The sequence below is a fragment of the Salvelinus alpinus genome, chromosome 25 (genome assembly GCF_045679555.1).
Source record: "Salvelinus alpinus chromosome 25, SLU_Salpinus.1, whole genome shotgun sequence".
Classification (NCBI taxonomy): domain Eukaryota; kingdom Metazoa; phylum Chordata; class Actinopteri; order Salmoniformes; family Salmonidae; genus Salvelinus; species Salvelinus alpinus.
Window position 1 is genome coordinate 26,417,102 of NC_092110.1, and position 16,190 is coordinate 26,433,291.

A 16,190-nucleotide genomic window follows, 5' to 3' on the forward strand; every position below is an offset into this window, starting at 1 on the left:
GATGATGATTGTGATGATGATGGTGGTGATGATAGTAATGATTTACATTGTATCAGGTGAAACTGTACTGTATGCCGACTTCAATGCACCAGCAAGACAGTCTTACTAGATGGGAGAATGTGTGCCTTTTCTCGGACTGGTATGGTGTCTTGGAATAGCATTTTGAACAACATTAAAAACAAGCAAGTTACAGCACCTCTAAGCAGAGATGTGGCTTGATGTGATTACCGTGTTAAACATGTTAAGTCATGTAATTCTGGTTTACGCTGCTATGCTATTTATAAGACAAAGTTTTTGATTTGCATGTTGTCCCTGACACTGTGTTTCTAAGCACAATTACGGTGCCCAGCTAAGGAGAGAGAGCTGGAGCGTGAAGGTCACATCTCTAATTCAGAGTGGTGATGAGAAGAGTGACCTACCCTGCTTTTTAAATAGAACATCAACACCTCAGCTGCCTGAGTCACACCAGATTGCTTTTACTAAAGGGCTGGAGAGGAGTACCTACCTTCAACACACACACACACACACACACACACACACACACACACACACACACACACACACACACACACACACACACACACACACACACACACACACACACACACACACACACACACACACATGTAGACACACACCTACTCAGGCATATGTCTGCATCCCAGCCTCTTAGACTCTTGATGGAGACATAACATTCTGATATGAATATTTACCTTCATTTTGAGCCAGGTCAGTCTATTTACTGGAACATACACTAAAATAGAATATACTGTAAGCTGAAACAGAAGTAAATATGTGTACATTTAAGAACCAGAGAAGTCGCTATTACCTCCACTTACAGTAGATGACATAGTGCTGTGTGATTGATTGAAGTGGAGAGAGATCCCCCTGAGATTGATTCATGAGGGTGGAGTAATAGATATAAACAACACTGACCTCCAGTCAACCTCTATTCACTCTGACACACACCTGTGAGCCAGCGCTTTCTGTCTTATGTCATCAACCTTTACACTCACACACACCTGTGAGCCAGCGCTTTCTGTCTTATGTCATCAACCTTTACACTCACACACACGTGAGCCAGCGCTTTCTGTCTTATTTCATCAACCTTTCCACACACACACCTCTCTCTCTTCCTCTCGCTCCCTCATTTCTCTCTCTCTCTGAACGTAGAATAAAGGGCACTTGAGTTCACACTGTGTAAATGTCCCCTCCCTCCCTCCTAGTGTTGCCTGCCTGTCTACCTGTCTTTCTGCCTGCCTCCTTCCCAGTGTTGTCTGTCTGCCTGCCTGTATGCCTGTCTGTATCTCTGTCTGTCTGTCTGCCTGCCTGCCTGTCTGCCTTACTTTCTATCTGCCTCCCTCCCAGTGTTGTCTCTCTGCCTGCCTGTCTGTTTATATGCTTGTATGCCTGTATGCCTGTTTCAAATCAAATGTATTTATAAAGCCATTTTTACATCAGCAGATGTAACATAGTGCTATACAGAAACCCAGCCTAAAACTCCAAACAGCATGCCTATTTGTATGTCTGCCTGCCTGCCTATTTGTCTGCCTGTCTGCCTGCGGCATCTGAGGGATAGGAATGCTCTTAACCTCCAGTAACCACTGGATCCATTGTTTACTTTCTGAGTTGCTTGGCTATGGAGCAGAGGAGAATCCCAAAGACCCCCCCCATGCCCTCTCCTTTTCTCCCCCTCTGTCCCTCGCTCCCTCTCTCCCAGCCCCACTGAAAGCATCAGTCTCTCTCCCTCTCTTTCCCTCTCTTTCTCTCTCTCCCTATAGGTTAAGAGCGCTGGACCAGTAACCGAAGGTTCAAATCTGCAGTTCTGCCCTTGAGCAAGGAAGTTAACCCCCGACAACAACTGCTCCCATCCCTCAGATGCAGCAGGCAGACAGGCAGACAAATAGGCAGACAGGCAGACAAATAGGCAGACAGACAGACAAATAGGCAGGCAGGCAGGCAGACAGACAAATAGGCAGGCAGACAGACATGCTGTTTCGAGTTTTAGGCTGGGTTTCTGTATAGCACTTTGTGACATCTGCTGATGTAAAAATGGCTTTATAAATACATTTGATTTGATATGAAACAGGCATACAGACATGATGACGTGGATTAAGGCAGTCTCCCGCACCTCTCTGATTCAGAGGGATTGGGTTAAATGCAAAAGACACATTTTGGTTGAATGCAGTCAGTTGTGCAACTGACTAGGTATCCCCTTTCCCTCCCTCCCTCCCTCCCTCCCTCCCTCCCTCCCTCCCTCCCTCCCTCCAACTGTTGTGGCGGCAGGGGGTATTGTTGAATAATTCAGAAGTAGTATGAATTTTTTAAGCCATTCTTTATTCCTGTTAGAGGCGTGCGGTGCAGAGAAAGGCCATGAAGGCTGTTTCAGAGGAGCTGTTACACTAAACGCTCATTCACATATCCAGCATCTCTTATCTTCTAAAACTAGCCATCATGTTTTCCTTCATTCCTACTTCATACATGCCTTTTTCCTCTTTCGCTTTGTAGGGTCTTCATGTGTAATGCGGCGTGGCATTACATAGTTCCCTGTGTTGTTACAGACCTTCAATAATTTAATATTCCTATGCGCTGAAAAATTCATAGCCATGACATCATATAATTTATGCATCATATGGTATGATACTAGCTTCATATCATTCTAGCTACCTTACCCCTGAGTGAAGTGTAGCATGGCCGGGTCTCTGGTACAGTAGTCTGTTACTCTCTCTGATATACTGTAGGGAGTGCACAATACAGTATAGTACAGTACAGCCTGCATGTGGGTGAGCCTCGCCCTTACAGACACCCTCCCCCCTTTGTGTTTTAACTACAGTTGTGCCCTCAGGCATAACCTCCACATAAACCCCTCACTGAGTTCACCCTGCCAAAAATGGAAAACGATCTTCAAAAAGCTGAAAAATAAAACTCTCCACAGCGACTGCGGCAAGTTTGGCGCTCTCCAATGAGCTATTCCCACAGAGAGGCCTTCTCTTCCTCCTGTTTCCCTCTCTTCTTCCTCCTCCCCCTTCTTCTTCTCTTCCTCCTCTTCTCCTGCTCCTTCTTAGCAGTCCCTGCATTCCCCCTCTACTCTCGGCAGGCAGGTGCTGAGGCTCGTGTTAATGTGTGGTGGTTAGTGAGCAGGGTTAGGGAGTATTGGATTACATGTGATAAATTACATGTAAGGGATTACAAAAAACGGTAACTGTAATCCGTTACGTTACCAGCAAAAATATTGTAATCAGATGACACTTTTGAAAAACTAGATGATTTCTTCAAGGATTACTTTTAAATTTGGAAAGGATGTTTGCGGAAAAAAAATCTTTGACACTTCTCTGTTTTCTTAATAACATTCAAATCAGTATTGAAAAAAGGCGCAAGAGTAAGTTTGTACCACCTAGGCATTTCTGACCACAACTCAGAGACCACTAGTCTGACACACCAAATGTGTTTAATGGATCGCGGGAAAAGAGCAGGAATAGGCTTTTATAGGCTACAGTCTTCCAATGGTGCGACTGCTGTCGGCATCAAAAGATTATACAACTTGAATAAACGCTTGGAGGTAAGGATGAGAGCAGTGGGGTAGTCTATGCCGATCTGGATATCACTTATTATTAATATCTACGTAGCACATTGATGTGAATCACACTGCTGCTCTCTCATTTAACTATTTGCACCTTACGGATTGTGGTTGTTGTGGATGGCTGTTCAGAAATCTAAATGTGTATTTGAACCCAATAATGGTTGAATTCAAGAAGTTTAAGCTGCCTATCAATCATTGTTTTTGAAACCAATCGACAGCCAGTGAAAAATGCACTCTTGCAACAGCTGCATAATGCGGATCCCAGCCTATGGAATAAAAGTGGTACTAATTCATGCTGATAAATAATTACAATCCACAGATCTAATGGACACATGCTCAAACTTGCACACTTTTGATAGACTTAAAGGGGCAATCTGTTGTTGGTACATACATTTTTGGACGTATAAATTATAGATATTAATGTAAAGATATAATTTTATCATAGTATTATATGCAGTAGAAAGCGATAGGTTAGAAGAAGCCTACACAACCAAACCATAAAGTAAAATTTAACATCCATATATGGCCAGCTATGTACTGTAAACTTTAACATTGATTTATCCTGCAAAAGAAGTTGTTCAATTGGTAACATACATTTTTGTCTTCTTCTAATGCCTCTTAAGGGGAAAGTAATCTAAAAGTAACAGAACGTAATCAAATTATGTTACTGAGTTTGGGTAATCCAAAAGTTACGTTACTGACTACAATTTTGGACAGGTAACTAGTAACTGTAACAGATTACATTTAGAAAGTAACCTACCCAACCCTGTTAGTGAGATAGGCCCCAGCGGGCCCTCTGATAGGCTAAAAGGAGTTGGGGCCTCACATACAGTGTCTTCGGAAAGTATTCAGACCGCCTGACTTTTTCCACATTTTGTTACGTTACAGCCTTATTTTAAAATGGATGAAATTTTAAAAAATCCTCAGCAATCTACACACAACACTCCATAATGACAAAGCGAAAACAGTTTTTTAAATAATTTTTAGCAAATGTATTAAAAATAAAAAACAGAAAAACCTTATTTACATAAGTATTCAGACCCTTTGCTATGAGACTCGAAATTGATCTCAGGTGCATCCTGTTTCCGTTGAACATCCTTATTTTTTGTAACCAATTGATAGTTACAGTCTTGTCCCATCACTGCAACTCCCCTGTGGACTCGCGAGAGGTGAAGGTCGAGACGCCATGCGTCCTCCAAAACACGGCCCTGCCAAACCGCACTGCTTCTTGGCACACTGCTCACTGAACCCAGCCGCACCAATGTGTTGGAGGAAACACCGTCCAGCTGGCAACCGATGTCAGGTTGCAGGAGCCCAGCCCGCTACAAGGAGTTGCTAAAGCACGATGGGACAGGGAAATCCTGGCTGGCCAAACACTGGGACAATTGTGCAGAGCATAGATCTCCCGGTCACGGCCAGCTGTGACACAGCCTGGGATTGAACCCGGGTCTGTAGTGACGCCTCAAGCACTGCGAAGCAGTGCCTTAGACCGCTGCACCTCTATTGATCATCCTTGAGATGTTTCTACAACTTGAGGTCCAGCTGTGGTAAATTATATTGATTGGACATGATTTGGAAAGGCATACACCTGTCTATGTAAGGTCCCACAGTTGACAGAGCATGTCAGCGCAAAAACCAAGCCATGAGGTCGAAGGATTGTGTTGAGGCACAGATCTGGGGAAAGACACCAAAAAGCATTGACAGTCCTCAAGAACACAGTGGCCTCCATCATTCTTAAATGGAAGAAGTTTGGAACCAACAATATTCTTCCTAGAGCTGATCGCCCGGCCAAACTGAGCTATCGAGGGAGAAGGGCCTTGGTCAGGGAGGTGACCAAGAACCCGATAGTCACTCTGACAGAGCTCTAGAGTTCTTCTGTGGAGATGGGAGAACCTTCCTGAAAGACAACCATCTCTGCAGCACTCCACTAATCAGGCCTTTATGGTAGAGTGGCCAGACAGAAGACACTCCTCAGTAAAACGCACATGACAGCCCGCTTGGAGTTTGCCAAAAGGCACCTAAAGACTCTCAGACCAGGAAAACAACATTCTCTGGTCTGATGAAACCAAGATTGAACTATTTGGCCTGAATGCCAAGCGTCACGTCTGGAGGAAACCTGGCACCATCCCCGGTGAAGCATGTTGGTGGCAGCATAATGCTGTGGGGGTGTTTTTCAGCAGCAGGGACTGGGAGACTAGTCAGGATTGAGGGAAAGATGAACACAGCAAAGTACAGAGAGATCCGGAGTGGCTTCGGGATAAGCCAGGAGTGGCTTCGGGACAAGTTTTTGAATGTCCTTGACTGCCCCAGCTAGAGCCCGGACTTGAATATCTCTGGAGAGGCCTGAAAATAGCTGTGCAGCAATGCTCCCCATCCAACCTAACAGAGCTTGAGAGGATCTGCACAGAATAATGGGAGAAACTCCCCAAATATAGGTGTGCCAAGCTTGTAGCGTCATAGCCAAGAAGACTCGAGGCTGTAATTGCTGCCAAATGTGCTTCAACAAAGTACTGAGTAAAGGGTCTGAATACTTATGTAAATGCGATATTTCTATTTTGTATTTTTTTATAAATTAGCAAACATTTCTAAAAACCTGTTTTTGCTTTGCCATTATGGGGTATTGTGTGTAGATTGATAGGGGGGGGAACAATTTAATACATTTTAGTAAAAGGCTGCAACCTAACAAAATGTGGAAAAAGTCAAGGGGTCTGAATACTTTCCGAAGGCACTGTATGTCACCCCCTGTCCTTGGCCATGGTGGTGGCATGGTTGTTACATTTACATATGGGAAATGCTGGAAACAGGGAATTTCAGGGTCATATGAAATGACTAAGAGGTTTTGTAACGATATTCGTCTTCGGATGAACAGGAAGGATCGGACCAAAACGCAGCGTGGTAAGTGTTCATGCTTTATTGAAAAACTGAACACTAAATACAAAATAACCCCTAGACAATACAAAAACTAAACAAACCACCCTTGTCACACCCTGACCTAACCAAAAAATAAAGAAAACAAATATAACTAAAGTCAGGGTGTGACAGGTTTTGGCCTGGGAAACCCCTCTCAACCCCCTAACCCCCGCTCCTCAGCTCCCCCCACGCTAAATCTGCCTGGTCTCTATACACTAAATAGGACATTTCCTATTAATTTATAACCAACTGTGTGTTCTATCTCTCTCTCACATTTTCTCCCTTTCCTTGTATCTCTCTCTCCTCTCTCCATTTCTCTCTCTCAATTTCTCTCTCTCTCAAATGTTTATTACAGGCTGCTACACATGAGCACGGTGGTGCATGACAACTGAGGGTTGAATGTTTATGTACTGTAGGGTTTTGACCCAATAAAGGTGATTTAAAAATGTTCCCCCTCTCTGCTCCCCCCTCCTCTCTCTTTCTCTCCCTTTATCTTTCATGCTTTCTAACAGCTAACTCAGGGTCCCTTCAGGGCCCCCAGACCCCCCAGTCATCAGGCAGCAGCTCCATGGCAGAGATGTCAGGTGACCTGAAGCCTCCCACCCCAGCCACCACCCCCCAGGGACAGGTCACCCCCATCCCAGCCAGCAGGTATACCATGATCCCCTCTTATTCAAGCACTCTCACTGCTGAGAGTGTATGTGACTGTGTTTGTATGTATACATACCATATATATCCTCTTTACCTCAGTTAGTATCACTGTACGTACAGTGCCTTCAGAAAGATTTCAGACCCCTTGACTTTTTCCATATTTTGTTAGGTTACAGCTTTATTTTAAAATTAATTAAATCGTTTTTTTTCTCATCAATCTACACACAATACTCCATAATGACAAAGCAAAAAGAGTTTTTTCAAAAGTTTTGCTAATTTATAAAAAGAAAATGGAAATATCACATTTACATAAGTATTCAGACCCTTTACTCTGTACTTTGTTGAAGCACTTTTGGCAGCGTTTAAAGCCTGGAGTCTTCTTGGGTATGACGCTATAAGCTTGGCACACCTGTATTTGGGGAGTTTCTCCCATTATTCTCTGCAGATCTTCTCAAGCTCTGTCAGGTTGGATGGGAAGGGTAAATGCACAGCTATTTTCAGGTCTTCCCAGAGATGTTCGATCGGTTTCAAGTTGAGGCTCTGGCTGGGCCACTCAAGGACATTCAGAGACTTGTCCTGAAGCCACTCCTGCATTGTCTTGGCTGTGTACTTAGGGTTGTCCTGTTGGAAGGTGAACCTTCGCCGCAGTCTGAGGTCCTGAGAGCTCTGGAGCAGGTTTTTATCAAGGATCTCTCTGTACTTTGCTCCATTCATCTTTGCATCGATCCTGAGTAGTCTCCTCGTCCCTGCCGCTAAAAAACATCCCCACAGCATGATGCTGCCACCAACATGCTTCACTGGGGATGGTGCCAGGTTTCCTCCAGACGTGACGCTTGGCATTCAGGCCAAAGAGTTCAATCTTGGTTTCATCAGACCAGAGAATCTTGTTTCTAATGGTCTGAGAGTCTTTAAGTGCTTTTTGGCAAACTAAAAGCGGGCTGTTATATGCCTTTTACTGTGGAGTGGCTTCCGTCTGGCCACTCTACCATGAAGGCCTGATTGGTGGAGTGCTGCAGAGATGGTTGTCCTTTTCGGAAGGTTCTCCCATCTCCACAGAGGAACTCTAGAGCTCTGTCAGAGTTACCATCGGGTTCTTGAGTACCTCTCTGACCAAGGCCCTTCTCCACCGGTTGCTCAGTTTGGCCGGGCGGCCAGCTCTAGGAAGAGTCTTGGTGGTTCCAAACTTCTTCCATTTAAGAATGTGTTCTTGGGGAACTTCAATGCTGCAGAAATGTTTTGGTACTCTTCCCAGATCTGTGCCTCGACACAATCCTGTCTCAGAGCTCTACGAACAATTCCTTCGACATCACGGCTTGGTTTTTGCTCTGACATGCACTGTCGACTGTGGGACCTTATACATACAGTTGTGTGCCTTTCCAAATCATGTCCAATCAATTGATTTTACCACAGGTGGACTCCAATCAAGTTGTAGAAACATCTCAAGGATGATCAATGGAAACAGGATGCACCTGAGCTCAATTTCGAGTCTCATAACAAAGGGTCTGAATACTTATGTAAATAAGGTATTTCTGTTTTTTATGTTTAATAAATGTTCAAACATTAAAAATAAAAGGGTTTCGCTTTGTCATTATGGGGTATTTTGTGTAGATTGCTGAGGAGTTTCTGTTATTTATACATTTTAGAATAAAGCTGTAACGTAACAATGTGGGAAAAGTCAATGGGTCTGAATACTTTCCGAAGCACTGTATATTAAAGTGTCTAGATCAGTTGTGTCAAACATACGGCCCACGGGCCGGATCTGGGCAATGAGGGGGTCCAATCCGGCCCGGGGGTGGTTAAATGTGAACTGTGGGGGAAACAAACTCAATATTCTTTAAATTGACTAAAACCTAATGAAAACTGTGTAGAAATGATAAAGGACCTTTATTCATACAGTTTCTTGACCGTGTCCAGCTTGCTAATAATCACCCAAAATAAATTCCAAGAACAATGGACTATTTTTAGCAAATTCTGACAACAAGGAAATATAGCACCTTTTCAATGTGGCCCTATGGACCTCGTTGAAGACCGAATGCGCCCCCCGGGGAAAAATGAATTTGACAGCACTGGTCTAGATTCTCACCTTTTACCCCTCTCCTTCTATCTCTAGGAGCAGTGTTGTGAGTGTGCAGGACCCGTTCTCTGAGGTGAGCGACCCGGTCTTCCAGAAGCGTAACTCCCTCCCCCTGGGGGGCTCTGGGGGTGTGTACCAGCAGGGGGTCAACATGCCCCCTAACATGATGATGAGGATGCAGTACGAGAAGGACCACTTCGTTGGCATGAGAAAGGGTGAGTAGACCATGAACCCAGGCACTGGCACAGACTTACCACCGTACAGTACACAGCAATAAGCTGATGAGTTGTACAAACATGGCAAATGCAGAGCGTAGTCCTACTGCGACATTCTCAGAACTTTTTAAGAACATCACGCCAGACTAAATTGCGTGTGACAACAATATATATATATTTTTTAAACATTCTTGTAATGTTTTACAGGAACTTACAACTAGAAGTCCAGCAGTGCGATGGGCACTTTGTGTCCTCTACTAGGGTTGTTAGTTGCCTGTCTGAGCACATGTCCGTGCCGGGCAGGCTGGCTGGTGGTTTACAGAGTGGGGGACAGATACCTGTGTTTTACTGGTATGACTGGAACGTCAAAGGCACTTTGCATGTATTAGTCACTCTGATGTCATTGTATGTCTCTCGTCCTAACTTCATCTTTCCATTTTCCCTTTTTTACCTATGCTGTTTTTCCCCCATCTTTTGGGCAACACCTGATTTGACTGACTGTTCATTGGGATTGGTTCACCTCTGAGAGCAGAGGATGATTGGAGTTTGGATGCTGGGTTCTGAGAAATGTTGTCTCTGAGTGAATAACATAGCTGGGTTGTCAGCACAGGACATTGCAGGATCTCCTGATCATGCTGAAAGAGATTATTTATTAGTAGGAGACTAGTGCCACCTAGTGAATAAACCATTACATCAACAATACTAGAAATATACACTGTGTTTCCAGCATATTGTCCATTCATACTGTGTTCCTCTGGTGTTCTCCACAGTGGCAGGAGGGGAGCCCTACATGCCAGGCCAGATGACCAGTGGTGGCATACAGGATATGTATGGCAGGTCTACATCAGGCATGGGCCAGCGCTCCCAGTACCCATATGGACCAGGCTACGACAGGAGGTAAGCAGTTTAGAAACCAATTCTGCCTTGTTTACATGTATTCATGCAAACTGAAGGCTTGACTGTCTGTCTTTCAGACCAGACCATCTGATGGGGATGGAGGGGAGCATGGGCCCCCCCGGGAACCAGAGCAACATGGGACCTTCCAACAGCGAGGGCAGCATTTACTCTCCCAACAGATACCCCTCCCAGCAGAGGTGAGGAGCACCACCATCCACCATAATAGTGTTTGTGTTGATGTCTAGAAACTTCCTTTCTGTTCATCAGTGACTAATTGATTTCCTCCTCTGCAGACACGAAGGCTACGTGCAGCAGTACCCTGGCATGTCATATGGAATGCACCCCTCAGGGATGTACCCTCAACAACAGGTGAGAGACAGACACACTAAGGAGCTCATTGAGCAGGCCTCGTGATGCAGGCACAGCGGAGTTTAGTTTAATGATTGGTTTAGTATTGAATGTTATTGGAATAAAATAATCACCTTGGAATCTTTTGCTTCTCCACATGGCTACAAGCGCCCCATGGAGGGCATGTACGGGTCCCCAAGCAAGAGACATGAGGGGGAGATGTACAGCCCCCCAGCAAAGAGACATGAGGGGGAGATGTACGGCCCCCCAGCAAAGAGGCATGAGGGGGAGATGTACGGCCCCCCAGCAAAGAGACATGAGGGGGAGATGTACGGCCCCCCAACAAAGAGACATGAGGGGGAGATGTATGCCATGCAGTATAGGGGCCAGCAGCCTGACATGTACAACCACTACACCACTGGTTACTCTGGACCTGAGAGGAGGCCCATGCAGGGCCAGTTCCCCTACCCTTCCCCCTATAGCCGAGAGCGCATGCAGGCCTCTGGCCAGGGGCAGCACCCCCAGCACCCCATGGGCCCCCAGATGATGTCCGGGGGGCCACCCTCTAACAACGGAGTGGAAGGACCCCAGGGGCCCAACATGTGGCCCTCCAGGACAGACATGGGTTATCCCTACCCCAACAGACAGGGGGCACCCTCTCAGGTACCGCCATACGGTCCTATGGGGAGAGGAGATGATTTGGAGGGCCGACCCATCCAGGATGGTCAGTGGCTTGGGCACGGAGGCCATCGCCAGTCCTCCTACATGTCAGGTGGTATGACCCCCATGTCCTCCCGCCAGCCCCCCTCTGCATACCAGACCTCCCCCTCCATGGCCAACCACCTGCCCCGAGCCCCCAGCCCCGGCTCCTTCCAGCGCTCCATGGAGGCACGCATGTCCCCCAACAAAGCTGTCTTTATGGGCTCCATGAAGATGCCAGGCAAACCAGGGATGCCCATGCCAGGGCAGGGTAATGGGCACCCAGGCCAAGTCGCACCTAACCTGCTAAGAGATCTCAACTACCCTCTAGGATCTGTAGAGGCCACCATGCCCGTTTTCAAGCCACGTCGCAAAATTACCTCAAAAGACACTGGTAAGAGATCTTTCTAGTGTCTTTCTAATGTCCTGTAAAGTCAAACTAGCATTGGGATTATGGTGATCATCTTGATATCTGTGACAGGTATTAATTACAAACCTTCCTCCTCTAAACCCTGTCCTCTCCACAGGAACCCCAGAGGCGTGGCGAGTGATGATGTCTCTGAAGTCAGGTCTGCTGGGTGAGAGTACGTGGGCCCTGGACACCATCAACATCCTGCTGTATGATGACAGATCTGTGGCCTCCTTCACCCTCACACAGGTAACTGGAGACACTCTACACACTCTTCTCTTACTATCGTTCTTAACCATACCGGGATTGAGTCTTGATGTCACTCTGAAATTATTTACATTTAGTCATGCTTGACAGTTCTCCACCCCAACACAAAGCAACACATCTTTATCAGAATACGCTGTAGATAATAAGGGACGCTAAAGTGCCCTAATGCCATTTGTTATTTTATTGTGTCTGCAGTTGCCTGGCTTCCTGGAGCTGATAGTGGAGTACTTCAGACGCTGTGTGATGGAGATCTTTGGCATCCTGGAGGAGTATGAGATAGGGACCATCGGCCAGAAGACCCTCCTTGGGGCTGAAGCCTGTGACCAGGGGGAGGAGCTGACCTCTGAACCTGAGATGGACTGTGAGGCCAGCCAACCAGAGCCTGAGCAGGAGCAGGAGGTGGAGAGGGGGGAGACGGAGAAGGGGGAAGTAGAAAAGAGGGAGGAGAAACCTGTTGACATCACAGAGAAAATGACAACGGAAGGGATGTCACCCCCCAGTGCAACGGAACCAGCCCCTGAGGGAACGAAGGAAGAATCTGAAGCCGAGATGAAGGTAAAGAAGGAGGAGGGGGAGAAAGAAGAGGAGGGGGAGAAAGAAGAGGATGGGGAGAAAGAAAAGGGGAAAGAGAATGAGGAGAGTGAAAAGCCAACCGAGAGTAAGGAAGCCTCAGCTGAAAGTAAGGAAGACTCTCCTTATCAGGCTCCTTCAGAGCACGAGCCAAGGCCACAACAGGCCAGCAAGTACGATAAATTCCCCGTCAAGATCCTGCACAAAGAGGACCTGATTGAGGACATGACAGAGCAGCTGGGCCACGTGACAGAGTTCACTAGCGGACTGCTCCACTGGCAGGCAGGCGGGGGTGATTCCACCGCCCACATCCAGGCCCACTTTGAGTGCAGGGGAGAGCACCCTGACAGGATGGAGGGAGAGAGAAAGGAATGTGCCAGTCTCAATAAAGAACAGGACACAGAGGGGGGAAAGCAGACAGAGAAGGGTATCACTGCCACCATCGATGATATACTGTGTGCCCGGTTAGGGGCTTTGTCAGAGGGCCACCCTACCCACTCTGCCCCCACCTACCCCTTCAGACTGCACCAGGGAGGGGGCCACCAGCACATCACCCTGCTAGAGGACGAGCCCCGCTGTCTGGACGAGGCTCCCCTCTCCACGTCCTCCCCCTGGCAGGACTCCCTGGCCAAACGCTGCCTCTGTGTGTCCAACATCATCCGCAGCCTCTCCTTCATTCCTGGGAATGACTCAGACATGTCCCGTCACCCAGGCCTGGTGCTGATCCTGGGCAGACTGCTGCTGCTACAGCACCAGCACCCAGAGAGGAAGAGGACGCCCCCTAGCTACCAGAGAGAGGAGGTGCAGGAGCGGGGCCTGGCCTGCAGTAAGGACGAGTGGTGGTGGAACTGTCTCGCTACACTCAGGGAGAACACCTTGGTCACTCTGGCTAACATCTCTGGCCAGCTGGACCTGTCCCTCTACCCTGAGACCATCTGCCTGCCCATCCTGAACGGCCTGCTCCACTGGATGGTGTGTCCCTCTGCCGAGGCCCAGGACCCCTTCCCCTCAGGCGCCCCCCACTCGCCCCTCACCCCCCAGAGACTGGTGCTGGAGTGCCTTTGCAAGCTGAGCATTCAGGACAACAACGTGGACCTGCTGCTGGCCACGCCGCCCTTCAGCCGCCAGGAGAAGATGTACGCCACCCTGGTGCGCTACGTTGGCCAGCGTAAGAACCAGGTGTACCGCGAGATGGCCGTGGCCACCCTATCCAACCTGGCTCAAGGAGACTCTACGGCAGCACGTGCCATCGCCATACAGAAGAATAGTGTGGGTAACCTGATGGGCTTCCTGGAGGATGGAGTGAGCATGGCCCAGTACCAGCAGAACCCCCACAGCATGCTGCACATGGCCCACCACCCCCCCATGGAGCCCCCCAGCATTAACATGATGTGTCGGGCTGCCAAAGCTCTGCTGGCTATGGCCAAGGTGGAGGAGAACAGGCCAGAGTTTGTCCTGTATGAGGGACGAATCCTGGACATCTCCATCTCCTCTGTGCTCAACCAAGGGGTGACCAGCATCATATGTGAAGTACTTTTTCAGTTTGTAAAAAAATTATGACAGCAGGGTAGACGGACCTGAGCCAAGAGACAGACAGAGAGACGATGAGAGGAACACGTTATTCTGTGGTTTTATATTTTTATTTAAATGAAATGGAAGAACTTTTTTTTTATATATAAATATATATATAGCTCCTCTGCCCCCATTAACGCTTTGGTTTTGGGATTTGAAAGATGATTTTAATACAGATATTTAATACCTGCTGTTGTTTAAGTGTATATTGTTTGAATACTTATTTTTCCTTTGTTTTCTTTTGTTTAACCAAAGCTGGTGCCAGATTTTGGAGAGGATTCTTTCATTTCATTTTTCTCTTTTGAAATGTTTTGGAATTGTATAAATGTTCATATCTTTATTGACCGTATGTGGTTTGTTTTGTTTACAAAGATCATATTTATTTAAATTGTGAAAAATATTGTAGATAAAACTTAACTTGCCAAACTTTCAGAAAAAGAGAACACTGATTTTAAACAAACATGTAAATGTTTCAATTGCTGGAGAAAAATGTGCAATAGGCCTAGTGCAAGTTGTCTGTTCATGGCACTTGCAATATGTAATTTTGACCATGGGTAGGCAGTGTTGCATCAGCCAGTTAGAAAAAATTGAAAAGATTGTCCTCATTTTAAGTGTCAAATGTTTGACTTGCTTCATTGTTGTCAATCATTGCTACTACATCCGGGAGTCAAGTTTCACAAAAGAACAGTATCTTAACCACTTGTGTTGCATTTGTTTTATTTCCTTTTTAACTCAAGTTGGCACTATGTACTGTATATACTGTACTGTATATACTGTACTGTATATAATGTACTGTATATAGACTGTTGTACATTGGAACCACTTTCACTTTTCTTTGAGTTTTGGTTGACTACATTCACTATCAAAAAAAGTTTCAGATTATTACAACTACTTTTTATTATTGGTGAGATTTGTTATTGTTATTATACATATTTTGTTATTGGGGTCAGATATTTGAACCTGGAGGTTGTGTAGGTCTCTGTATGTATAACGTTCCTCTACGCATTGTACTATAGCTTCAAGCTGATCAAAACAATATTTGGTGATCAAATGTGAAAGTGCCAGGGTCAGGGATAACTAGCTGAGGTTACAGAACTTGTGAATATATTTATTTTATTGTATGTCCTCCATTCATGTAAATGGGTATATTTTTGAGCCAAGACAATGTAGTTCAAAAATAAACCTCAGAAAAGAACCCACAACACACACAAAATATGACAACTTATTGTAAATCTGCCTTTTTTCTTCTGACTCATTGACTGTCTTTGACTTGATATACATATTTATACTCTGTGTTCCAGCATGTTATGAATAAAATGTACACTGACTATTTGAGAGCTTGGGACTGTAACATTTTATCTGCAAAAAGAGCGCACACTGGTGACTAACTGTGCTGCTAGCAACAATTGAATTACGCTTTTTTCCAACGTTTAGTGACAACGGCCCTATTCAACGGGTGTTCGTAAATTCGTCAGTTATCCCTGGCACACTCTGAAATCGGAGTAGATGGACAGAGTGAATTTACAAACGCACCCTGTATAGCTTGAGAACATTGAACAGAACAAAATGTTGATCAAATTGGATATAGAACTTTATAGTCCCAAGCTCTCATATTGTTAAAGGCCCAATGCAGCCATTTTTATCTCAATATCAAATCATTTCTGGGTACCAATTAAGTACCTTACTGTGATTGTTTTCAATTAAAATGGTCAAAAATAAACAAAAATAGCTTCTTAGCAAAGAGCAATTTCTCAAGCAAGAATTTTGCTAGGACTGCCTGGAGGTGGTTTGAGTGTGGAGAGGAAAACTGAAAACTACCTGTAATTGGCAGAGAGGTTTGGAACTATCTCTCTTATTGGTCTATTAATTAATTAACCGCCTGGTGATTTCAACAGGCAGGCCAAAACTCCATCCCACCAAAACAGTCTGAAATTTCAGGCAGTCTTTTCAAACAGTTCTTACACTTAAAGGGCATTAAGTGGAGTGTGCGGAGGAGAG

The 16,190-nt window shown here is 45.8% G+C and overlaps 1 protein-coding gene across 2 annotated transcripts in view; it reads left to right on the forward strand.

The window, feature by feature from the left end:
• The window catches only part of LOC139553735 (AT-rich interactive domain-containing protein 1B-like), a 398,895-nt gene extending 382,975 nt beyond the window's left edge, over positions 1-15,920 (forward strand). For both annotated transcript variants that reach the window (XM_071366350.1, XM_071366351.1), the window contains exons 14-21: positions 7,003-7,141; positions 9,252-9,430; positions 10,201-10,327; positions 10,405-10,524; positions 10,621-10,696; positions 10,844-11,768; positions 11,902-12,032; positions 12,246-15,920. In XM_071366350.1, the coding sequence (XP_071222451.1) occupies positions 7,003-7,141; positions 9,252-9,430; positions 10,201-10,327; positions 10,405-10,524; positions 10,621-10,696; positions 10,844-11,768; positions 11,902-12,032; positions 12,246-14,180 (3,632 nt within the window). In that variant the 3' untranslated portion in view covers positions 14,181-15,920. The remainder of the gene's footprint in view (positions 1-7,002; positions 7,142-9,251; positions 9,431-10,200; positions 10,328-10,404; positions 10,525-10,620; positions 10,697-10,843; positions 11,769-11,901; positions 12,033-12,245) is intronic.
• The last annotated feature ends 270 nt before the right edge of the window (positions 15,921-16,190 follow it).